We start from the raw sequence: 23,782 nt of genomic DNA on the forward strand, positions 1-23,782 counted from the left end.
ATTGAAATGAACCGTTGATATTCTCTTTTCAGTGACTGTCAACGCCAACGACTTCTCCGGCAACCAAGCAACCGATTTCAACTCTTCTTCGCCTCTTTTGTAAAGAAAGCCTTTGTGGTCTTCGAGAACCACCTTTGTTTGATCTTCGCGAAGGCGATAGAAATACTCCAGCGAAGTGGACAGGGGATCGATGGGAAACCGAGAGTACATGATGGGAAATGACCACACTCCGACCCGGTCAGTCTCAGCCGAGTACAAGATGCGGCCGATCTGGTTGCATCGGATTGTACTCAGCTCGTAGATGTAAGTTGCTAGCTGAGCTGCAAGCTTCCCTTTGTGGGCATCTGGTATTAAGCCATTCGCTTGTTCAGGATGCTTCCGGGAATGGTTTCCGTTAATAGGTAGGGGTATCCGAAGTCATTCGTCGTGTTCTCGGAGTATCCGAACCCGAGGGATTGATGTTTTGGCCCGGATCAATTTTATGATATTTCACCCAACAAAGCAATAGGCGCATCGCCAGCTTCTAGAGGCTGGGGCAGCCTGATTCTCGCTACCCAGAAAGGTGAGAGCCACCACCAGATTACAATATCCAGATGTGAATTTGGTTGTATCGACAGAGCAGGTCAGTAAGTAGGGTGTCTTGGAGTTGCGGTTCCTTTTGTTTACGGACCTTTACGGTTTTGGAGAAAAGGTAATTGAAATTTGCTTCTGGAAGGACTTCGTATTCTTGACTCTTAGGGTCGATAGCTTGGAAGGAGGTTCAATTCTGGTGATTGGAGGCATACTTGGTAAAGGCCTGGAAATTCAGGTAGACAAAGAAAGAAGTGGGAAAATGTGGGCAATCCAAGGGTATTTATAGACAAGGAAGATGACTTGTCCTATTAACAGGTGCTCTATATTACATGCATACCGTTAGACAGTATGATCCAACTTGATACAGCATATATCATCCTTCTGAAGGCCGATTCCCACAGCAACCCTTTCGAGTCAGGAAACCAGCCTCAAAGTGAATGACGTTGTGTTTCTCTTTATTCCATTCGTATATAGACGCCTCGCTCATGGGCAGGATCGAGACGCATATGCTTGATGGTGCAGTGTACAGAGATGGGCTATCGACGGTTATTCAAAGAGGATTTTAAGATGCAGGAAACAGGGCAGAGACGAGAATAGAGGGGGTATAGATATTTTTATGTTAGGGTCATTTCATTGTGTACACCATCAATGAAGCTGTGACTGTTGGATACTGACAGAATTTTTTAACAAGACTAGAAGACTAATATGACAAAAAAGAAAAGATTGACAAGGATGCGTGTCATACGTTGACATCATGTATACAAGGACAGTGGTTGGTCTGATAAATAATTACCAAGAAGAGTAGAATAGTGAATTGTATCAAGATGGTAGTCAAAAAAAGTTACACAGAATCGAAAGCATCGTCAACGTCGCCAGCATGTTTCCTCGTACGCCACGCCGTGTCCTCGTATACACAGCGCATCATCATCAAAGCATTAGAAAATAACAATATAACAGGGGCATCAATACGTATCAACAAGAAGTAGAAAGAAAGAAAATATAGGGGCACGATAAGACCTCTGCCAACGCCCCGGAACTCTCAAGATGCAGGTTGAATGTACGAATCAATCAGTGAACGCCACGAACCAACACAAAAGAACAGCAAAGGAGCCCAACAAGATAACGAAAAGCAAATAGAAAAAGAGAAAAACAAAGAAAAGCTAATTATAGTAAAGGAAACGTGCTTAGACCTCCATCGAATCGGCAATCTCTTCACTCATCGCCCGAACGCCGCCCTTCCTGGACCTTGAACGGGATTCCTCGTCGCTAAGGACATACTGGTCGTATTCACTGTCACTTGTGTGCCCAACCATGTCGGCAACGTCGCCCAACCAGTAGCGAGCCCGCTTGCTGGAACTCAGGTCCGGCGTCAGGTAACCATCCTCGAAAGTGCGTTTGCCCGTTGGTGTTGCAACAAAGCCTTCAGTGTCGGTGGGCGTGTGGCTCAAGATAGGGATTGCGCGGAAATAGAGATAGCACACACGCTTCCGGAGCGGGTTGAAGAAAAAGTAGTGGAGACTCCAGATCGCACCATCATCTGCACCCGATGGGTCCTCCTCGGGGGTGTAGGTGTATATCGAGCACTCCTTCAGCGACATGTGCTCATCGATAATCCTCCACATTCTCGGCCCCCATGTGAAAGGGGCACTCGTGCTGTACGAACCAGATAACGTAGCTGGCGAGGGAGGCGTTAGATCCATGTTCTCACGCGGGCGCAGGTTGAAGAGTGTAGTGTCGATCGTATTCATGACTTTCTTCAGATTCCGCTCTCGATGAAAATCCGATGGGCGCAGGACATGAGAAAAGTCATAATCGGGATGGCTGGCGTTGAGAGTTGCGATCAGGTAGGCGAATGTGCGGCGGCTCCCGTGGTCACTCAGCGGGCCGAACGGACTGGAACGGGAGAGATTGAGAGTAGACGCGGCGTCTGATGCGTGGGGAGGTGACAGAGAGGCGGAAAGACGGAGGACGGATTCATATTGAGCTTCCAGTGATTGTTCAATGTTCCTGTATAGTTTGCGATCGGCTCGAGCAGCCTTCGTTATGTAGAGATCGCATCCTCCGGTTATATTGCAGTCCGCGGTATCGAAAGTGAGGGAACTCGTGATATCCTCAAACTCGGGCAGGGGGATGTACTATACAAGCAGACCATGTTAGTGCCATAGGCAAGTATATATTTTTCATGCGCCATGTCCGTACCTTCATCGTTGGGAGTTGCGGTCAATGTCGCAGATGCTGATAACAGGCGTAGTGATGTCAGATAAGCAGATCCTAGAGAGAATCTAAAACAGACGCGTTCTTTCAAAGGAACAAAGGCAGGACCCCTCGAAATAGCGGAAGATTTCCAGTCGATATAGCAGAGCGATCCTTCGTAGATAGTCGGTCAAGCTGATGGTTTGTTGTCCACTTGAAACGTAGCCGATCGGGGCGACCCGGGGGGGGGGGGGGGTTTTGGGGCAGGTTACAGGGACGAGATAGGGTAAACAAACGTGCCTAACAGTTGGTTGCTGCAAAGACACCATCACAGGTACACAAGAATAGTGAATGAAGATAAAAAACGAGATGAACAAGAGGCCATTCGGGGGTACTTGGATGGTATGGCTGGCTGGATGGTTGCGCGTTGCGGCCGAGGGGGTGTCGGTCACGTGGCGCCGCGCTCGGCCAGTGATATCATGCGCCGACTTCACGGTCCGGAAAGGGGAGATATCACGGCTTTCTCTCAATCTTGGGTCCCGTGGTTGTATTTAGAATCCGGCTTTGGAAAGGTTGGTAATCACTGCCTCGGGATCCTGATTTTGCAGTCAATGTCGTATTAATTAGTCTGAAAATCACAAGTAGTAGTAGTAGTAGAAATAGAAAACAACGCCTATGTAGCCCGTGCCCCAATGGCAGTATACACTCTGCAAACCGGAAACAGAAACCAAATCAAACAAGTGCAAAACATAGAAGCCGCTGAATATGAACAATCGAAAGCCTCTACATGATCTTCGTAACCACGTCCTCCTCAACCTGAGGTTTCAGTGGTATTAGCTCATGTCGACACGTGTGCTCCGGCGGACAGATTGACGGGGGAAAAGGTGTTATGGGAGGTAGGATTTGTGGTAGTAGGTATTAGGATAGCAGCAGGGGAGGATTGGGGATGAGGCCGGGGCAGGCGAGGGGGAAACGAGAACGCTGGGCGGGCAGGCGAGCTGCGAGGCAGATCTGACAAGTGCATTGCCAGCTTATCCTCACACATTTGCGGCAACGAGGGACATAGCATTAAGGTGACGAACTCACCTCCATGTCTTCTAAGCTGTCCTGTTGACTTATGCACCGCAAAACATTCTTCTTGCTGCTTTCCTGCATCTCTCCTGCCAGCAGGAGTTCGTCCAGAATAAAGTATGCCTTTTGGAAATTGAAAATGATATCAAGCTCGCAGACGTTTCCGTAGTACTTGTCCATTTGTTCGACGTATCGGTGGACGGTCTCGAGGGTGATCAACTCGTTGTCGGTCGAGGCGCAACCGGCGATGAAAAAGAGGGAGGCATAACGGCGGTAGACGACTTTGGAATCTGCACAAGAAATAACTCAGCGGTTAAAGGCATTTTCAAGAGTGAGAGCAAGTGCTGGCCATGATGTACCTTTGTACTCAAGGAAGTTGCACATCCGCGTCCGGCGCGAGAGCACAAGCTGAGTCACATCCTTGATGATCTTGGCTTTTTCTTTCGGGGACAGAGTGGTAAACCATTTGGCAAGACGCTGTGAAGGAAGAGTTTGCTGTTAGTCCAAACGAGCTTCTCCAGCAAAATCCGACAGATGGGTGGGCCACGAGACGAACCACTTTGCCCTGCCTCGACAGGAGAATCAAGTAACTGGCCAGATTAGGCTCGTCAGTATATGTTCGTAGGTTCGCATGGTATACGGCAGTGGATTCTCACTGGATAGCCATAGTGATCTTGTGTTGGTTGGAGAGAATTGGCGAGAAAGTTGGAGAGAATTGGCGAGAAAAGGGTAGAGGGGTTCCGACAGGGTTGTTGTGGACAGCTACGAAATCACTGAGGCTCTCCGAAGAAATTATTTGCGGGCCTCTCTTTGGTCTTTGGTGGCCCCGCTGCGGTCAGCAACACTACTGTCGCTGTCAGATGCTTACACAGGCATGCTTTACTTCTATCTTTATTGGAAATTTATTTATGATTTTACTCTGCATTCTGCAGGAAAATCGCTACGGCCTGAGATTCTCTTTCTTGGCCGGCGGCGGCCTTATTTCATTTCGACGACCACGGAGATAGAAAAATATTCCGGACAAAAAGCAAAATAGCCAAACCAATAAGTTATTGGCAATGACCCTTTACTCTTGACCACTGTCTCGCGAAAAGAAACTTGTTCGCTATACACACTATGTGTGTCCCTCTGTGGTTCGAAAATCAAACAACATGCCCTTCTACATCACTATCCCCCAAAATCCCTGGCTAGAACCTTATTGTCTGGACATTTCCACCCCTTGTCAGACCAGTCCCAATCGCGTTCGCCAGAAATAAGCATTTTGGTCCCAACGATGCAATTTCTAATCACCATCTTTTAGGGAAGTTGTGGATCAAGATGCTCAACACTTTTGAGGGTCTGTGTTTGGTTAGCTATCTTGCTGGCTGCCCTGACCATGTCGTTGTATAGTATCCGTCCACCGTGCAATGGCTGCTAAATCCTGCAGTGAAACGGTCGATTTCTTTGTAGCTGATTTTTATGATGATGCTGTCGATTTTGAGGACCGGGCACCATCTTGGTACTGCAGGTCAAAGATCTGACGGCAGATCCTAAGCATTTGCAGCCGTACACATCGCAGATGGGGAATCTTGAGCGCCAGCTGAGGACAGACATGTATTCCACTCTTAAATTCAGAGCCGCAGGTGTCGATCTCAAGCCCTGAGAACTTGGAAAGCCAAGGAGCATCTAAAATTCTAGTCGGTGACCATTTCGAGAGGTAATTAGTGCGGGGGGCTAGAAGCTCTCCTGTATATTCACTATGTGCTCGGAAACGGAAAGATGATAGGCGACAGTATTGAAGCATCAAAATAGCATTTAATGCACCATCGCCCTTCTTGCCAGGCCAGTCCTCGAAGCAACACAGATCAATGATGAACGACTTTACCCAGGCCCTGAGTTTTGCATGCCTTTTCTCAGTCATTTGTGGAAGCCGAGTGGCAGTGAGGATAACATTCTCCAGTAGAATAGGTTCTGCAAGCCTATACCACCACTTGCAGACAGTCTTTTGTTTTCCGAGTTCATGGCTTCCTACGTAGTAAAAAATTTTGCAAATCATCTCAACCGGGAGGTCTTGAAGCGGCATTCTATGTACTCCGTAGGAATGGCGGGTTTGCCTACTATAAGCAGGAATAACTAAGTTAACCTAATCATCGTTATGTTTATAGCAAAGGGCGGTGAGTATACCGCTTTGTTCTGCCTGATGTTCGGATGCTGTCACGTGGTCCATGCGCGGATACCTCGCCGCTCTGGTGTCAACAATTGCTCCTACTCTCTGCAGTACAGACAATCAATTCTCTATAACTTATTCTGTATAACGGTCTGCACTTCATCATGGCTGATGACGAAGAGCGCGTCAAGGCTGAGAAGCTAGCCGCCGCCAAGAAAAGGGTAAGCATTGCGCACTCCGGTCTCAAGCCCGCTTACAATGCGGAGAAGGTGACGGATATCATACTAATTAAACGCTTTCTGAACAGGTGGCCCAATTGCAGAAACAAAAGAAGAAAGCCAACAAGAAGTCCGCCGGCGCAGATGCTTCCAAGGACTCAGAATCCCCCAAAGACTCGGCTACTCCTGCGGAGGAAACGCCCACACCGGAAGAGAAACAAGATGAAGTCGCTGCCACCCCCGAACTCGCGGAGAAGAAGCCAGAGGAGGGAGAAGAAGATAATAAGGAGGAAGAGAAGTCCACTGAACCAGAGCGACCTACCGAATGCGAGGAATCCCCAACTGAACCTATGCCCGAAGCCCCCACGGCCCTTCCGTCAGAAGTCGACTCTTCAAGACTAGACGCCCCACGTGCTCATGGCCGCCAGCCGTCGCTATCAATTCAGTCGAAGATGCGGTCGTCGTCATTCCGCAAAACCTCCGTCTCCCAGGGCAGTGTTTCGCCTTCTCCGTCTACGATGAGGTCGCCCTCGTTACCTCCCTTGAGTGCTGATGGGGATTCGATTCAGGAGGTTTACCGGAAACAGTCCACGCAGATTGGAGAGTTGGAGAAAGATAAGAAGCGGCTTGAGAAGGAGCTCGAAGAGACTACTGGACGGTGGCGGAAGACCGAAGAGCAGCTGGAAGACCTGCAGGAAACGACTGCTGATATGGCGGAGTTGAAGGATAAGTTGGAGAAGGCGGAGCAAAAGGTCACAGAGATTGATGCATTGGTCAGTTCTTATCCTCCACGATTTCCTGCAGACCGGCATACTGACATGCGCTCAGAAAGAGGAAATTGCTTCTCTTCAGCGACAGAACTCACACCTCCAGTCAAAGTCTCATCGCAACAATGTACCTGAGTCTCCACCATCCGACCTAGTACAACAACTAGAATCCATGTCTGCCACGATCGAAGCGATGGAGTTGGAAATCTCCAACCTTCGTGCGCACGAGACCCAGATCAAGGCATTGGAGCAAAAAGTCTCCACAAGTGAATCAACTCTTCAGGAGGCACAGCGCGAACTTGCCGATACTAAGCAAGCTCTCACCCGGGCTTCTGAAAAGGCAGTCAAAGAAGGTGTCGAGAAGACATCTACAGAGACCCTGATCAAGAACCTGGAGCGAGAAATTGAACAACTGAAGCAAGAAAAAACCGAAGCCGACAAGAAGAATGAGACACTTGAGAAGAAACTTGAAGCACTTGGAAACCTCCACAGAGAATCAGAGTCGCGGCACCAAACCCGCCTCCAAGAAGGCGAAAAGACCGAGAAAGAAGCAGCTGTTCTGAAAAAGAAACTAGCCAGCGTCGAAAACGAAAACCTCCGCTTAAAGGAAGAACAAGAGTCTCTCAAGCTTCGCCTCAAGGAGCAAGAAGAATCTAGCAGCAAGCGCGACTCCAGCGGCGGCGCCGATGACGAAGCCATAGATGAACTTGAGAATGAAGGCCGTGCCCATCTAGAGCGCCGCATCCGCGAGCTCGAAGGCGAGAACTTTGATCTCCGCCGCGGAGTTTGGAAGGAGAGAAGGCAAGAACTCGAAGCAGAGCAATACGGCCTGACCCCTCCCAACGAGTCGGACGCCAATGCTTTCGACGACGTCGATTTGGTTGGCGGTGCTCCGGAACACGCTCGACGGCGCAGCATCGCCCAACAACAGCAACAGCGCCATTCCTCTTTCTCCACAGTTTTGTCAAGCGGTCTCGCTGCATTTACTGGTGTTGCAAACAACCGCGGCCGTGCATCCTCGAGTACCAGTAACCAGAATCAAGCCTATCCCCCCGCTACACGGGGAAGTCTGGAACTCCTTTCGGAAGAGAATATCGACGATTTCGATGAAGATGCATTCGCACGCGCGCAAGCTGAAGAAGAGGGGAAGAAGCGTGTGGAATGGGCGAGGGAGATCAAGTCAAAGCTCAATGACTGGAAGGGGTGGCGGTTGGATTTGGTGGATAGTAGGGCTGGGGCTGAGGGAGCGGGTGTTGGGATGGGCGAGATATTTGTCATTTAGCCTTTGTTTCTTTTATTCGGTCTTTTGGTAATTCTACAGCTATGCATTACATGTTGGCACGGATGGGCCAGCGCAGTACGAACGGCATGCTGATATCTTACATCCTTGAAATGTGATTGTATGAAACTCAACCTTCAATGGAAAGACTAGGAAACAGACTAATCATCCACATGCTTCCCTGTCAATACACCTTCCGACACACCACCCCGCCTCTTCCTAACCAATTCAATAACCCACCCCGAAAGTTGATAAACCCAACCCCCAGTAACCATGACTCCAGACACGGTGTTAACCAACCTAATCAACAACGACAGAAAGCTACTCCTCTCCTCACTAATCAGCAACATAATCGGTTCGATGTTATACTTGAAGTAGATGCCCGGCACGTAGAACGGGTTCTCGGGAATAGCGTCGGACTGGCTGGTTGCTCCGTATTGGTTCGTGAAGATCAGGTTCCTGTTGCTGTGGGAGGGGTTTCCGCTGAGGGTGCTGTCGACGGCGCGGGCACCCTTGGAGTAAATGGTGGGGACGACGGAGAGGAAGTATTGGTATTTGTAATAGTGGGATTCGGTGGAGGCGATGGTTTTGTCGAGGGGGTTGAGGATTGTGGGGTAGTGAGGGCCGAAGGAAAGTTCGGTGATCATGTGCGTGAAGTTGAAGGCTGCGTCAGTCAGTCAAATGTAAAGAGAAGACCAAGTGATTGGGGGTAGACGTACTGCTGTGATCTAAATGCGGCGCAAACTCCTGATACCCATGACCCCGGGCTGTGATATGGAAATCCCCCTGCACCTTATTGCCCTCGAGACTGCCATAAATGCGACACGAATCGGGCTTCTCACCCCACCTCAACCTTGGCCCTTTCGCAAACTTCTTTCTTGGATTCCTCCTCACTTCCCCAAGCACATGATGCACATGCGCATCCTCCTCTTGCGCCTCCAACCGCTCGTTATCTTCCTGACTCAACGTTTGATAAATACCCGCCCCGCCATTCCGCTTATCCATCCACAACTTCCAGCTCGTATCTTCCCTCTTGAGTAACTCGCCAGCAAGAATACGGTCGCCCGCCGCGTCCTGGATGTTCACGCGCAGCGTGTCGCAGGGCATCTTGACGACCATGTCGAGGTTGAGCTGGAGTTCGTGCGAAACACCCTTTTCGACGCTGAAGTGGTGGTTTTCGGTGCCTTTGAACCAGGTGCGGAGTTCGGAGAAGGAGAGAACGGTGCAGATGGCGAGGATTAGGACGGTCCATTGGCCGCCGCGGCGGGAGGGGGCTGTATAGGACGCCTTTGTTTTGGCTGGTGCCGTTAGTCTGTATCAATTGGATCGCATCATACGATTTGAGTCGTAGAAAGACATACGAAATGCATCAAACGTCCTCAGGCTCCCCTTCAAGTCCGACTTCTCCCCGAACGCATCTTCGTCCAGGCCGTGCGCCGAGAACCCGTTCATCCCGAATCAGTACCGCAGGTAAGCGAATGTTGGGTCGCAATTAAGACATGAATCGAATTGCACAGAAAAAAGAGCGTGAATAAGATTTACACAGGAAAGAGCGATGGAGCCAGAGCTCTAAGGAAGGGAGGGGTGTCAGCGAAACAAACAAGGCGGAGTTGAGGCCAAGTAGTCGTTTCCGCCTTTGATTAGATTAGATTAGGTTGCCCTAATTACATGCAGAATGTACTCCGTAGCATTAATTTCAATTGGAGAATTCTTGTAAAATCGGTATTCTACGTGTCTTAATCGGCCGGTTAATATTCCATCCTGCTTGTATTGGTCGGATCGGAGAACTAAAAATTCGCAAGAGACTATAACACTCATTATCAGGATAAAGTGGAGCAGTATGGCTTTTCAGTCTTTTGATTCATTATATTGATCGGAGGAATGAACCTCACTGCCAACCCCCTATCTATCGACAAAAAAAGATCAACAAGTAACTACACAAGATGAGCGGATATCAATTCTTGCGCTTCGCCAGAAACTCAGTGCTGAAAGGATAGTCGACGTATCCTGTGGCTGTCTTCGGGGTATAAAAGCTGGTCCTGTCATACTTGGTCAACGGAATGCCGTGTTGAATAGGGAAAGGTAAATTAGGATTCGCCAGGAAGTGTCTGCCAAACACGACCGCGACTTAAATTATTCGCATAGTCCTTATCAATAGCGTGCTTGGCATTCTCCGGAGTATATCCACCAGCAACCAGGGCCGGAGAACACTTCCCCCAGATATCCCAGGCGAATTCGATCCCCTCTATCTTCTCAATGTCCACGTTTTTCGTAACTCGCGACTCGATCACATGGAGATACCCCAGCTTCAGATCCCGGGGCTTTTCAACCAAGTATGAGAATTGTGGCACTGGGTGGAACATCCGCATACCCTGGAAGCTGCTCCAGGGACTGATATGATAACCAAGTTTCTCCGGTCCGATGGCGTTTGAAATTGAACTGACAGCTTGATAGCAAACCGTGCACCGTTTTCGGCGCTCCTACCATATTCGTTGTTTCTGCAGTTGCATGTGTCTTGGAGGAATTGGTCCAAGAGATACCCGTTGGCGCCGTAGATCTCGACGCCGTCAAAGCCTGCACAGATAGTGTTCTGGGCAGCTTTGGTATAATCCACAACAGCGGACTTAATCTGGCTCGCTGTCATGGCCTCCGGGATTGCTGCAGCATCAGACAGCGGAACATGGCTGGAAGACAACAACCCATGACCAGCCTCTTTTTGCACGTGGTAACATCGGCAGCACGGTCAGGAGCGAGGAGCTGACAGAATATAAAGCAGCCTCGAGCGTGTACCGCGCCGACTACCTTCTTCCATCCCGCGATTTGTTCATCGTTCTACATCCCTGGGGCGTTGGGAACTCCGCCATGACTCGGAGAGATCAGCGATGATTCCGCAATGATTAGGGTTCCAGGGTCGGAGGCGCGCTGGCAGTAGTACTTGGTTGCCATTGAGAGCTGGACGTGTTTGTCATCGGCGCGGAGACGGGTCAATGGGGCCATAACGACGCGGTGGGGCGAGCGCTACATTCCCGATTCGGAGAGGCATAAAGAGCTTCGTCATGGTTATAATGGTAAGTGGTCAAGAATAGAATGATGGATGAGAAAAGATACTGCTCAGAACCTTGAGGTTGAAATATTTATACTTATATATCCCAGAGCTCAATGTTTGGAGCTAGCTACCAACTCCAGCAGTCTGGAAGGTTTGGAAATATATACTTCATGATATTGTCAGTAATGGGGACAGCACCTCCAACCCTATAAGACTGTGCTTAATTTATGATTAAAGCCACTTTCGAGCTTATTCTTCTTCTTCAAACCCACTACATTGATAATGCAATAAAGTGTCTCCAGGAGAACAAAAGACCTCGAGTTGGAGGTGTCTGAGACGGATGACAAATCAGGTCCGGAATGGTCAATTACCACCCTCCAACACCTCCAACACCTCCAACAGAATATGTCATCATGCGATATCTAGCCTTCTAGAATATTTGTTTTGGTGTGAATGTTTCAATTGGCCTTTTTTGCTTATCACTGAAAACCTTGCAATGGCACCCTCAATTCAGCAATTCGTTTCCAACTTCGATGGCCTTGATGGCCTGAAGAAAGTCGATGCACCGATGCCCTCTCCCGGACAGGGAGAGGTCCTAGTGCAAATCAAAACCGTATCCCTAAACTACCGTGACATGGAAGGTATGAATCCGTAACTCCCAATTGGCAAGAGATCTGTACACTAATCCACGCAGTAATATGCGGCGAGTACACCCATCACCAATCCATCAATCAGGGCTCCACCATTGTCCCCTGCTCGGACATGTGCGGCATAATCCAAAGCGTGGGAAGTGGTACTACGAAGTGGAAAGTCGGAGACCGCGTGCTTTCAACCTTCATACCAGACCATCAAACTGGTCTGCTCAGTGAAAAAGCACTTTCCAGCGGCCTTGGACTCCCACAGCCTGGTGTGCTTACGACGCACCGGGTGTTCCCTGAGCATGCTTTGATCAAGGCACCTGAGTACATGTCAGACCAAGAGGCTAGTACTCTCACAATCGCAGGTGTCACCGCATGGATGAGTATCAACGGGATGCGTCCGCTTGGCCAGAGTGGTGGTAGGGATGAATACATCCTGCTACAAGGTACGGGAGGAGTCAGTATTGCGGGATTGCAGCTTGCGAAGGCATCCGGCGCAAAAGGTGAGCGTTCATTATGTCCCTCTTCATTTTCTACTCTTGACTGACCACAAAGTGATCATTACTTCCTCCTCTGACGACAAACTGGCCAAAGCCAAAGCTCTCGGCGCAGACTTCACCATCAACTACCGCAAAACCCCCGACTGGGAAAAGGAAGTCATGAAAGTCACAAACGGCCACGGCGCAGACATCATCCTCGAAGTCGGCGGTTCCAAAACCCTCAGCAAGAGCTTTAACTGTGCCGCATACAACGGCTTGATCAACTGCATTGGGTACACTTCCGGCAAGGCGCAAGCTGGTGGCGACCAGCCGAATGTGAATATCCTCGCCATAAGCAAGGTGCTTACTTTGAAGGGTATTATTGTTGGGTCTACGGATCGGTTTGAGGAGATGGTGAGGTTTGTTGAGAAGCATGAGATCCATCCTGTTATCTGTAAGACTTTCTCGTTTGAGGAAGCGAAGGATGCTCTGAAGTATTTGGAGAGTGGATCGCATTTTGGGAAGGTTGTTATTCAGGTATCGAGTTAAATAGTACATAGTGATGGCCCTCGATGCAGATGCAGATGTTAAAATTACCCTTAACTGGCCATTATCTCCACCTTCCAAGGCGCAGATCACAAAATGATTAATCTGAGCTTCTGGAATGTCAAAGTGAAAGATCCAAATCGGACCAAAATCTGTCCGGTCCGGACACTTCCCGGATGGTATAGAATGTAAATTACAAAGCACATCGCACGGAATTACAAATGTATAATATTTGGAGAACAAGTGAGGTCATAGCAGACTTGAATATATATACCGTCTTAGATCCAACCGCCACAATCAACTATATTCAATGCAAACATGTCTCGCAACATCCTGATCACCGGCGGCTCCGGCTACCTAGGCGGCACTGTCCTCGCACGCTGGAAAAGTGCCAATCTACCTCCATACAACACCCTCTACGCCCTCGTCCGGACAGAAGAGCAAGCACAGAAGGTGAAGCAGTACGGCGCGGAGACGCTAATCTGCAACATCAGCAATCATGAGCATGTTACTCGAGCGATCATTGACAAAAAGATCACTGTGATCTATTTCCTGATCGATGCATATTGGGATACGCATCAGAAGGTTTTGATCAAGGCTTTAGGGGAGGTGAAGAAGCAGACAGGGGAGGAGGTGCATTTTCTGCACACTGCAGGAGCAAAGCATTTTAGTCGACATGCGGGGATTTATTTCGATGGGCCGTTGCTTGATACTGATCCGAAGCTGTATGATATTCAGAAGACTGCTGTTTCACCGCATGATTTCTTTTCTCAGGTATGGAATGTTTCAAGTTACGGATGGGATAGGTTAGGTGCTGATATAATTCGTGACGATTAGGCCGTCAGAACGAATGTCACGGTGATTGACACTGCCGAGCGATACGGAGTACGAAGTTATATTTTTGCTCCATGTATCGTCTACGGTGAAGGAGAGGGATTCGGCAACCGCACTTCGATTCAGGATGTTGCAATTGTCAAAGCTGCAAAGAAGGCACGACGAGTGTACAAGGTTGATCTCGACAATCCGGTTAGCATATATCCCCTTTATCTATCCACAATCCATGCTAATGCACCACAGACTTGGCCCGTCTGCCACATAGTCGATACCACCACTCTCTACTTGCAGATCCTGCGCCATATTCTGCTAGGTAACGACATCGGGCATAACAAGAATGGTTTTTTCCTTGCCGCTTCTGGTAGTGTACCTTGGAACGATATCTACAGTGCTATCGCCAAAGCCCTCGCAAAGCGTGGTGTTGTGGATGACGAGAAGGTCGAACAGGCGGACGGACCCGGCCTGGTAAAAATGGCTGATGCGCTCGAGGTAGCGCCGTCTGCTGTTCCTGTGCAGCTAGGTGGGAAGTAGGTAGTCTATTCTTTTGTCTCAAGCGAATGCTAATAGGAATCAGGTGTACCTTTACGGCGGTACATGGCCACCAGATCGGATGGGAGCCGCAGTATCCACCAGAGCACATACTCGAAGAGGCAGATGCAGAGGTTGACCTGATTCTGAGGAGCTTGGAGGTTGATGATTCAAGGGCAACCATCCGGTAATGGCGGAGTGTGTATATAACGAGCAGCGGGTGATAAGATGGTGCTTGACCAAGTCCTGGTAGAATTGTTGCTGAATGCATAACGAATGAAAATATGTACAGCAATTCAAATCCACTTCAGCGTTTGATATTACTGTCTGGGGTGTTAGTCGATCAACCCCAGATAATCCTCATTACAGGAGCCTGTAGTGGAATCAGGTCAGTACCATAGCACCTCACTACAGTAGCCTTCACCTTAACATATAACTCATCCATATCTACAGAAAACAACAGGTACAAACTCCATTCCTTTGGAGCGATTTCATTCCTCTGACATAAACTGACACTCCCTAATGCAACTCATAAATGAACTCTAGCCAACAAGAACGAAACCAAAACACAATTACAGCAATCTCGATGTCTTATCTCCCACAGAATGTACCAGTCTCATCGCTAAGCAGATCAATTCCCTCGATTATCTCTTTAACTGCGCTGGTATAAACCCAACCACAATCTTTATAACAGACACAACAGAAAACTACTTCACAAAGCTCATCGACACAAACCTCCGCGGCACATTTAATGCAACCCGCGCCTGCATTCCCTGCATGCAACTCGGCTCCGCAATCGTAAACGTTCCCAGTATCTGCGGCCTCCAAGGTATCGCAGGATACTCCGTCTACTGCGCGACAAGATCCGGGATCATAGGGCTTACAAAGACCCTAGCGGCGGAGTTAGGGCCGAAGGGGATCTGAGTGAACGCCGTTGTGCCGGGGCCGACTGATACGCCGACCTTTGCTGGGAATGTGGAGGGTAATGTGAGGATGGGGAAAGATGTAGAGGGGATTACGTTGGGGTGGTTGGTGAGGGCGGAGGAGGTTGCAGATGTGGTTGTCTTTCTTTGGGGAGGGGAGTTCGTTTGTTAATGGGCATGTTTGGGAGGTTCATGGGGGAATGAAATAGACACTCTAGACGCGAGAGATGTAATCGATATATTGGAGTCCTTGGTAGACTAAAATACATCAATGCATATATAATCTACTGCTGTTCTGCAAGCTAACTGTACAGCAGAATAATAGAAACCTGATTTCATGAGCGTAGAACCTCAATTCGCAGAAACACCACCCCAGTCACAAGAATGCATGTACCAGCCGCAGCCAAACCATGTGAATGAGAAAGGAAAGAATATAAATGTACAGATTTTTATCAGGGCAGGGAACATCGAGTCCCGTACATGCCCGAGTCTGATCATAGATGAGATGAAATGAAGGACAGACGATGGGTAAACAGACATGCAAATATGGGATATGGGGCTTTCATAATAACAATAATATCGCAGAAAACAGATGGGTTGTAAAGCAAAACGCAAATCATCTAGGCAAAAGCAAAAAAACAACAGCAACAGCAACAGCAAAAAGAAAAGCATGCAGATGTTCAGACACGGGTATAAAATTGAATGAATGAATGCTTCCGCCTCGTCGACCACTTGATTCGAATCAAATTCAAAGTCAGTCATAATGCAACTCCAATAATGATGATGAAACCTTCACACACACAAAATGTACTATTACAATAAGTAAATGGACGAGAAGGTAAAACATAGAAAAAGGTGAAGCCATGTATTGGCACATCATTTGGTCCTCTAGAACATCAGTTAGCAAATTTCATCACCGCACCCTGATATTTGTTTACTTACCAAGCTGGTGGCTGCCGCCGCCGTGGCGAGGTCCGGTTTCCCACTTATACTTCTAGCCGCAACCCGTGGCAGCGCTGACGAAGGCGTAGACGTAACATTTGTACTCATCGTCCGCTTTCCGGGAGTCGATGGTTGCGAACCACTCACAGTAGGATGCCGTTTCGCCAAGTGCGGCTTCACGGGTGAGTTACCCGAAACATCCCGGCTGCGGACAAAGCTGCCATTCTTCATGCTGGTCGCAGGTGGTTCCGGAAGTGGCCTTCCGGTAGACGGGAGCGGCCCGGTAGCGACCCGTTTTCCTGGCGAGCTCGTGGCCGTGTACGTCCTGGAACGCGCGGGCAATTTAACGCCCGTGATGAACTCGTGCCGAAGGGCATCATGAGGGTTAAGACGACGAGCGGGGTCCCAGCGCAGACACCGGCAGAGGAAGTCGAGGAAGGCTTCGTCATCACACCTCAGGACCTGTCGAAGGTCCTTGGAGCTTGGCCGGCGTCGCCGGCCCTTGGAAGAAACGGTCAACCTTGGCTTGCCCATAGAGTCGAAGAATAGCTTCTTCCGTGTGCTCTTCTCGATGAGATGCTTTTCCGGAGGTCCAAAGATCTCCATGATGCATGCAAGCTGCTCCTGTTCGTTCTCTCCGGGGAATAGCGGGTAACCAGTGTATAGCTCAGCCAATATACAGCCAACACTCCACATATCGATAGGCATACCGTAGGACATACCCAGGATGACTTCAGGCGAACGGTAGAAACGACTCTGGATATAAGTGTATACCTTTTCGTTCTCGAAACAACTTGATCCGAAATCGATGGACCGAATCTCTGAGCTCAACGGGTGGACCAGGAGAATATTTTCCGGTTTCAGATCGCAATGAATAACCTTCTTGGCGTGCAACAGGACCAACGTGCTGAGCATTTGTTTCGTGAAACGACGAATGAGCTTCAACGAGAATCCTTTGAAGTCGTGGGCTTTGATGAACTCGTAGAGGTTCATGCCCAAAAGCTCTGTTGATATGCAGAGATGGCCTCTGAAGTAGAAGCTCTGGGTGAAGTTGACCACACTGTGACGACGGTGCGGATCCCATTCCTTTAATTTCTGGAGAAGGTTGACCTCGATCAATGCTTGCTGATGGAACCTCTTCTTGTTGCGGATGATCTTCACGGCAACCAAGCCACCAGTTTTGTGATCAACACACCTCACTACCTGACCGAAACTTCCCTTACCGAGGACATCAATGACTTCGTATCGGTATGCTAGATGATCCCCAATGACGATATTGTAGTCACCGCGGTCATCATCATAGCCGAAATTAGCCGCCTGGGCGTGCAGATCACCGACATGTTTCTTCGCATTCTGAGTCCCGCAGAAGAAGATGTCCTTGAAGTCGATAATTTCGCCGCGTTCAAAGATGTTCAAGTTCGCCATCCGCAGCGCTTGTGCTGGACTGACGCGCTCCTTTGGTCCTGCCTTGCGACGCAAGTCATCCAGTTCTCGTGCAGCAGACTCAAAGTCCTTGCGCTTGCTACCAAGTCGTCTCATTTCCTCATCACCCGCAACGGCATCCGGATCAACGTTGGGATCCACGGTCCGTTGGTTGCTTGCTGCGCTTGACCTTGCGGAGTTTATGATCTTGTGAACGGGCGACAGAATTGAGGTACCAGAACGAGTCGAGTTCGCATCACTCTTGTCAGAATCATTCGAAGGACTTGGCTCCAGCGCAAGACTCTGCTCACTACTGAAACTGGGCTTTCTCGCCGTGGGCAGGTTTCCACTGGATATAGATGCCTGCCTTCGAGATTGAAGATAGCCAGGTTTAAGGGTCGGGCTCCTGGATCGGACCGATGACAAGTTGTTCCAAGTTGAAGAGCTTGGGATCTTGGGAGGTGGCATCTTGTCGTGCTTGACGGGGTCACCGTTCGCATCTGGTTGCTGCGACTTGGAGTTGCTACGCATCCGCGTCAAGTGCAGCTTGCTCCGGAAAGACGGGGTCGGCTGGCCGGCATTCTCAGGTTCAGACGGAGTCGAGATTTGACTGATACGCTCGCCATTCGAAGAGATAACGGGTGTTTGCGTCTGAGGACGAGAACTGGTCAATTTCGGAGTTTGGGGTGCCTTTTGAGAATAGTCTCCGCCGGCATTGCTCCGGAGGTAGTTATAGTCGCTGTTGCTCTTGGGAAGAGCGTAGGAAACGTAAGGCGAAGTGGCCCTGTTGGCGCTGGGAGTACTATCGAACGATGCAAGTGCGCTGGAGCTGCTAGCTGTCCTGAGGCCCGATGTGCCTGAGCTCACCACAAAATGCGATGTGCTGCTCCTAGCTTGAGTCAGAGGCATGCCCACATCGTCTTCATCGCGGGCTTGGAAAAAGTTCGCTTTCGAAGCGGTCATCGGTGTGCTTGGTGTCTTCGGCAGAAGTTGTGCGGAAGGCGTATGGGCTTTACGAGCCCCTTCCTCCTCTCGATCCTTCAGTGCTTCAATCTTGGTCGCCATTGGTGTGCCAAGAGGGAGTAGGTTGAGAGGCGGTAACTTCAACGGTTGCAGGCTCTTCTTCGAAACGCCCACCGGGGCCCTGGGCTTGGCCTCGGGAGTCTTCATAGCACTTCCGCCAGAGCGTTCGGACGAATCATCACCGGTGTGATTGGTGTCCAAATCGGAATCACGCTTGGACTTGGGACGGGAGGGGTCCACCGCCAAGCTCGATTTGCGTGACGTGGGGAAAATCGGTTGCTCCTCCTCGCCCTTGGGGGACTCGAACGCTTTTGGAATCGCGGGTACTGGCGGCACCTCTTCTTCATCGGCAACCACATGTTCCACGCGGGGCTTGGGTGTCGGGAGCCGAGAGGACGAAGACGGAGTTTGCGACAGCCTTGTTTGTACAGAACTTGCCAAGTTCCTAGCAGAATTGGCAGTGTTGGGTGTCAAGGACAACCCAGATGTGTAGGACTTCCTGTTTGGATCGGGTGTTGTTCTGGTCGACGAAGGGGTGACACTCTTTCGCGGGATGTATGATGGAGATTGGACACACGAGCGTGGCCGAACCGGAACGGGATCGGTTTGGGTCGGAGGAGTGTAGGGTACTGGAGGCACTTGAGGAGCTGCTGACATCCGTTGTAACCGTCGTGCGTCGGTAGGGCTTATCGTGCGAGCCCCAAGACCAGTGACATGGTGCGGCATGACAGAAACTCTTTTGTTGGATGAGGACGGGGTTGTCGGAGCCGGCCCAGTAAGTTGGTTTTTCATCGGCGTCCGGACAGCATTGGTCGAAGAGGATCGGGTATGGTCGACCGCCGTGGTGGTCGACAAGTAATTTTCGCGAGGTTCTCTCGTCGGGGGTTGAAGTGACTTGGCTTTTATCGTCCGCGAATGCGTCGGAAGCTTTGATTCGTCACTGGTCCGGTTCGGGTCGAGGTTCTGTCCTCGAGGCTGAAGGAGGCCGTTTTGCTGATCGGCAGCACTGGCTTTGCGAGCCGATAAACTCTGACGCCTGGTAGCAACACCTGAAGGATAAGAACCCGTCCCAACAGATTTACGCGGCGCCCGTGAAGTTGCACTACTGGCACTTGTGGCTTGAATAAGACTCGAACGACGAGTCCGAGGGTTGCCAGAAGTCGACGGGCGCGCAGAATCCGCCGGCAGGTTTGATCCAACTAGACGAGGTACCTCGCTTTTCCGCCGAATAGAACCGCTCCGTGTCCGCCCCGACGCATCATTCTCATCGTTGGTGACTGCTGCCCAGGGATTGGTCGAAGGGAATTCCGGAGGCTGATTTTCAGCGCCTCCGTTTCCGGGCATGGGGAAGTGGTTCAAGCTTGGCTCCGCCACGATACTATTGTGTAGATCGTCGAAGTTGACCGGTGCTAGGAAGTCTGCATTTTCGGGAGGCGTTTGGTTGTAATCGATATTCGAGAGGTTCACCATGCTGGCCGATCGGATGTTAACGCGCGAATTGTTGAGATGGTTATGGCGATCGCTTATTGAGTCGATTGAGGAATCCCCGGAGTGGTAGAATGAGCCGGATAAGTTACTAGAGGAGCAAGTAGATGTTAGCTGAAAAAGACTCAGCCCTCCATTGGTAATTTCTGCAGTCGAATAGACAAGGCGACGCTCGAATCAAGCATGATTGACCAAGCAAAACTCGACACGGCCAATGTCCTACCTTCTTTGCGAGGATTCCTGCGGTCGCGGACCCTGAGGCGCCTTCTGATCGCGAATGGACAGCCTCCTCTTGGCCATGGCACCAAAACGCGACCCGGTGATACTTTTAGAGGGCTGGTGGGAAGCTTCGGATTGTAGATTAGCTTCCGAAACGGGCTTGTGTAATCGTCTGCGGGAAGATGGAGCTTCAACTGTCAAGATTGAAAACAGAACCGTTAGCCATCTGTTAGTTTTTCTGCCCTATGGCATCACTGATCACAGCGTTGTATCACCATACCTCCAGAGCTCGAGTCATCGTCTCGAGACGGATTGGAGCTCCGGGATTGAACCCAACCTGACGAATCTTTCCCAGGCGTTTGCTGGGACGGTACTGATGCCGGCATCGTTGAATCCCTTTCGTTTCGCTATTTTTTAATGAATCTTTTATAAGAGGTCCAGTATCGACGCGGTCAGGAGGGGGCGAGATGAGGTGGAACTGGCGAAGGACAAAGGAGACAGTCGAAAACTCGATGAAAACCGCAGACCAATTGCAATGGCAGTCCATTCAGGAGAAGGACAAGTCGTATAGGAGAAGAGGTCGTATAAAAGGATTGTGTCCAAACAGATAACAAGACGTCTTGACCATGACACCGTCGCGCGACCCGACCACACCGTCGTTAACGGTCCATTGCGGGGATTATAGGCGACAGAAGGGGAGAGGGTTGAGCTTTTGTTGAGATGGTCAATACTCAAGGAATAGAAATCAACGAGAAACGAGTCCTCCAGCAGTACAACAAGGGACACTGTCGAGTGGTTGATGCAGTAACCCCCTATAGGGGACTTTTTATTTTTCCAAGTCGGCCAGAGAAAGAGAGTTGAGGAAGAAACTCTGCTCGGAGCAGGCAAGATCTCTCTTAGTGTTGCTGGCTTGGCGTCACAAACAGGGAGTCTCCTGAGATACTATGCCAGTATACGAGTATCTGAGTACTTATATATGTATCATTTCATCTGCTACAATTTTATGCTTGTTGTGTATATGATGGCTCATTTCCTTTCTGTAGAGTATTATGATACCAGATGATACCAGTTCATCTGCGTGCCCCTTTAGGATTGATATGTGCTGCAATCAGCGTTGATACGGTATTGTACCGAGTGTAAGGTTCTAGCCCTTTCCGGACTAGTCGGCGATCTTAATGCAAACAAGCTCTATGATACAAACATTGCAAACTACCGTTTTCCCAAACGTTCCATCACTCGGTCCCCGCTCCAGCATGTGACTCGCTCACCTCGTTCTCCGAGAATGTCGTTTCTGTCTTTATTCAATTCATCATTACTATGAGCCATCATGGAGGACCACACTGCCAATGCTGTCGTCAATCGCAATGAACCAATTCCCGTCATTTCTCCCCGGAGTCGAGCAGGGAGCGTGAACAGCACCACCAGCTCTACTACGAATAACGCGCAGCACAGGCATAAGAGATCCGGGTCCACCTCCGGGCGTTCCATACAAGATCGACTGTTTACCAAGTATGTCAACGGATCTCTTTCGCGGTACCACCCGCTTCCTAAGCTCACAAGTCAAGATTTCTCCAGCAGATGTTCCCGGTAGAGGGAGACGGCGACAATGAACCTGTACCATCAGGAGACAAGTCCACCGCAGCTGTCGACCCCAAGCGACCTGCCTTTAGCTTACCTTTGATGACAAACAACTTCCGTCGGTTTAATGCAAGGCAAGTATTAATTTGATATCAGGAAGTGGTCGGTGGAAGAGAGCATAACTGACACTGCCCAGAATCGGCATAGTATTCTCCCTCCAGAACCAAATCGAGCGTTTACTCAACTGGCGCAAAGCCTCCCATACCATTTCCTTCCTCGTCGTCTACTCCTTCGTCTGTCTCGATCCACACATCCTCGCGATTCTCCCTATTGCTGCGATTCTTGTCTATGTCATGGTGCCTGCTTTCCTCGCTCGCCATCCTCCGCCCCCCTCCTCGTCCACGTCCAGCACTACACCGTACTACTCCTACGAAGGCCCTGCGCTAGCTCCTCCGAAGACAATAGAGCCGGCATCCGAGACCTCCAAAGATTTCTTTCGCAACCTGCGTGATCTGCAGAACTGCATGGCCGATTTCTCTGATCTGCACGATGGAATAATCTCCATGTTCGCTCCTGTCACGGACTTCTCCAACGAGAAACTGGCTTCAGTAATGTTCCTCTTATTATCTGTTACAGCGGTGCTTTTATTCCCAGCAGCGCACCTTCTTCCCTGGAGATACATTATCCTCGCGGGAGGCAACGCGATCGTTCTATCCAATCACCCAGGCATCCAGGACTTCTTCCGGAATCTTGTGAACGACTTCCTTAATGAGACAACAGGAGAGCCCACGATGTTAGAAAAAGAGGCGCAGGACCTGCTTGGGATTTCCTTACCATCGAGTCCATACGCAACCATGTCTGCCCTGGGACCATTGGCTGAGATCTCCTTGGATTCATATACGGAAGAGCGCGAGGTGGAGATCTTTGAGCTCCAGTATTGGTCCCCCGAGCCGTATGCTGAATCACGTTGGGAGCCTTTCCTCTTCAGTCCCGTTCCCCATGATCCACTTTCTCCTGCCCGCATCGCAGGGGATCGCCCTCGGGGATGTCGATTCTTTGAAGACGTGCAACCACCCTCTGGCTGGGGCTGGAAAAACAAAAAGTGGGAATTGGATCTGGATTGTCGTGAGTGGGTTGTCGAGCGTATGATCACTGGTGTCGGATTTGAGATTCCCGGAAGTGAAGCAGACGGTGCAGGGTCCAGCGAGGTTGGAGGCTGGGTGTGGGATCTGCCTATGAAAACCAATCGTGATGGATCATCTACTTATGATAACGACCCAACGCCAATTTCAAACGGAGAGAAGAGAAAGAATCCACCGCACAAGCGAAACGGTCAAAAGGCACCAGATTGGGAGGAAGGAAGCGTAGGGTCCTACGGGATTGGCGAATGGCGAAGACGAAGATGGGTTCGTATTGTGCACCGGGTTAGCGTAGAAGATGGTGGGAAGTGACAATTGTAAATAATAATACCGAGTACCCTCGTGGGATGTACATATAGCTCAACCATGGACAACATGTCTTTAGTGCGACCGCCTCTCGTATAACACGTGACATGTGACAAAATTATTGTCTTTTGAACGAGTCAAGCCCGTTGGCTATTCTCCAAAACAGTTCCTACAAGATATTTCCATTCGAATGCATACCGTATACCACTTGCAGGCTTGCTGAAATGATCCCAAGTCAGTGGAACCCGAACCTGATGTCCGCCTGGTTCCCGATAAGCTAAGCTCCGCTGCGAACATTCAACCTCGACCATGTCAAGCCATCAAAAGCTACAATTGGACTTGGTCAGTCAAAGTGGCTCAATGCACTCAAATCAACAAAATGGATATCCAATCTCTTGTCATCCGATATGGGTATGTGCAGATACCT

General features: G+C 49.8%; 10 protein-coding genes across 10 annotated transcripts; 4 read left to right on the forward strand and 6 right to left on the reverse strand.

Moving 5' to 3' along the window:
* Positions 1 to 1,757: 1,757 nt before the first annotated feature.
* MAF1 (RNA polymerase III-inhibiting protein MAF1) lies at positions 1,758 to 2,778 on the reverse strand (the record flags this gene model as incomplete). The annotated part of the gene is made up of 2 exons (XM_043278756.1): positions 1,758 to 2,708; positions 2,773 to 2,778. 2 exons carry the CDS (start codon positions 2,776 to 2,778, stop codon positions 1,758 to 1,760), a joined length of 957 nt encoding a protein of 318 aa, XP_043136503.1.
* Positions 2,779 to 3,549: 771 nt separating this feature from the next.
* ACHE_40546A (AP-1 complex subunit sigma) lies at positions 3,550 to 4,504 on the reverse strand (the record flags this gene model as incomplete). The annotated part of the gene is made up of 5 exons (XM_043278757.1): positions 3,550 to 3,582; positions 3,853 to 4,127; positions 4,197 to 4,314; positions 4,394 to 4,427; positions 4,494 to 4,504. The coding sequence occupies 5 exons, from the start codon at positions 4,502 to 4,504 to the stop codon at positions 3,550 to 3,552; spliced, it is 471 nt and encodes a 156-aa protein (XP_043136504.1).
* A 1,643-nt stretch (positions 4,505 to 6,147) lies between these two features.
* On the forward strand, positions 6,148 to 8,250 carry ACHE_40547S (uncharacterized protein; the record flags this gene model as incomplete). Its single annotated transcript, XM_043278758.1, has 3 exons — positions 6,148 to 6,204; positions 6,291 to 6,974; positions 7,030 to 8,250. 3 exons carry the CDS (start codon positions 6,148 to 6,150, stop codon positions 8,248 to 8,250), a joined length of 1,962 nt encoding a protein of 653 aa, XP_043136505.1.
* A 158-nt stretch (positions 8,251 to 8,408) lies between these two features.
* On the reverse strand, positions 8,409 to 9,699 carry ACHE_40548A (endoplasmic reticulum-Golgi intermediate compartment family protein; the record flags this gene model as incomplete). The annotated part of the gene is made up of 3 exons (XM_043278759.1): positions 8,409 to 8,911; positions 8,967 to 9,545; positions 9,609 to 9,699. 3 exons carry the CDS (start codon positions 9,697 to 9,699, stop codon positions 8,409 to 8,411), a joined length of 1,173 nt encoding a protein of 390 aa, XP_043136506.1.
* Positions 9,700 to 10,334: 635 nt separating this feature from the next.
* ACHE_40549A (uncharacterized protein) lies at positions 10,335 to 10,891 on the reverse strand (the record flags this gene model as incomplete). The annotated part of the gene is made up of 2 exons (XM_043278760.1): positions 10,335 to 10,568; positions 10,619 to 10,891. 2 exons carry the CDS (start codon positions 10,889 to 10,891, stop codon positions 10,335 to 10,337), a joined length of 507 nt encoding a protein of 168 aa, XP_043136507.1.
* Positions 10,892 to 11,079: 188 nt separating this feature from the next.
* Positions 11,080 to 11,244, reverse strand: ACHE_40550A (uncharacterized protein; the record flags this gene model as incomplete). Its single annotated transcript, XM_043278761.1, has 1 exon — positions 11,080 to 11,244. The coding sequence occupies one exon, from the start codon at positions 11,242 to 11,244 to the stop codon at positions 11,080 to 11,082; it is 165 nt and encodes a 54-aa protein (XP_043136508.1).
* Positions 11,245 to 11,789: 545 nt separating this feature from the next.
* Positions 11,790 to 12,959, forward strand: ACHE_40551S (zinc-dependent alcohol dehydrogenase family protein; the record flags this gene model as incomplete). Its single annotated transcript, XM_043278762.1, has 3 exons — positions 11,790 to 11,934; positions 11,988 to 12,434; positions 12,487 to 12,959. 3 exons carry the CDS (start codon positions 11,790 to 11,792, stop codon positions 12,957 to 12,959), a joined length of 1,065 nt encoding a protein of 354 aa, XP_043136509.1.
* A 315-nt stretch (positions 12,960 to 13,274) lies between these two features.
* ACHE_40552S (NAD-dependent epimerase/dehydratase family protein) lies at positions 13,275 to 14,509 on the forward strand (the record flags this gene model as incomplete). Its single annotated transcript, XM_043278763.1, has 4 exons — positions 13,275 to 13,730; positions 13,794 to 13,982; positions 14,034 to 14,317; positions 14,365 to 14,509. 4 exons carry the CDS (start codon positions 13,275 to 13,277, stop codon positions 14,507 to 14,509), a joined length of 1,074 nt encoding a protein of 357 aa, XP_043136510.1.
* Positions 14,510 to 16,117: 1,608 nt separating this feature from the next.
* On the reverse strand, positions 16,118 to 20,718 carry ACHE_40553A (putative protein kinase; the record flags this gene model as incomplete). Its single annotated transcript, XM_043278765.1, has 4 exons — positions 16,118 to 16,129; positions 16,184 to 20,204; positions 20,337 to 20,526; positions 20,613 to 20,718. 4 exons carry the CDS (start codon positions 20,716 to 20,718, stop codon positions 16,118 to 16,120), a joined length of 4,329 nt encoding a protein of 1,442 aa, XP_043136511.1.
* Positions 20,719 to 21,659: 941 nt separating this feature from the next.
* Positions 21,660 to 23,361, forward strand: ACHE_40554S (PEX28-32 family peroxisomal membrane protein; the record flags this gene model as incomplete). The annotated part of the gene is made up of 3 exons (XM_043278766.1): positions 21,660 to 21,841; positions 21,898 to 22,044; positions 22,107 to 23,361. 3 exons carry the CDS (start codon positions 21,660 to 21,662, stop codon positions 23,359 to 23,361), a joined length of 1,584 nt encoding a protein of 527 aa, XP_043136512.1.
* Between the last annotated feature and the right edge of the window lie 421 nt (positions 23,362 to 23,782).

Source organism: Aspergillus chevalieri, chromosome 4, assembly GCF_016861735.1.
Source record: "Aspergillus chevalieri M1 DNA, chromosome 4, nearly complete sequence".
Classification (NCBI taxonomy): Eukaryota; Fungi; Ascomycota; class Eurotiomycetes; order Eurotiales; family Aspergillaceae; genus Aspergillus; species Aspergillus chevalieri.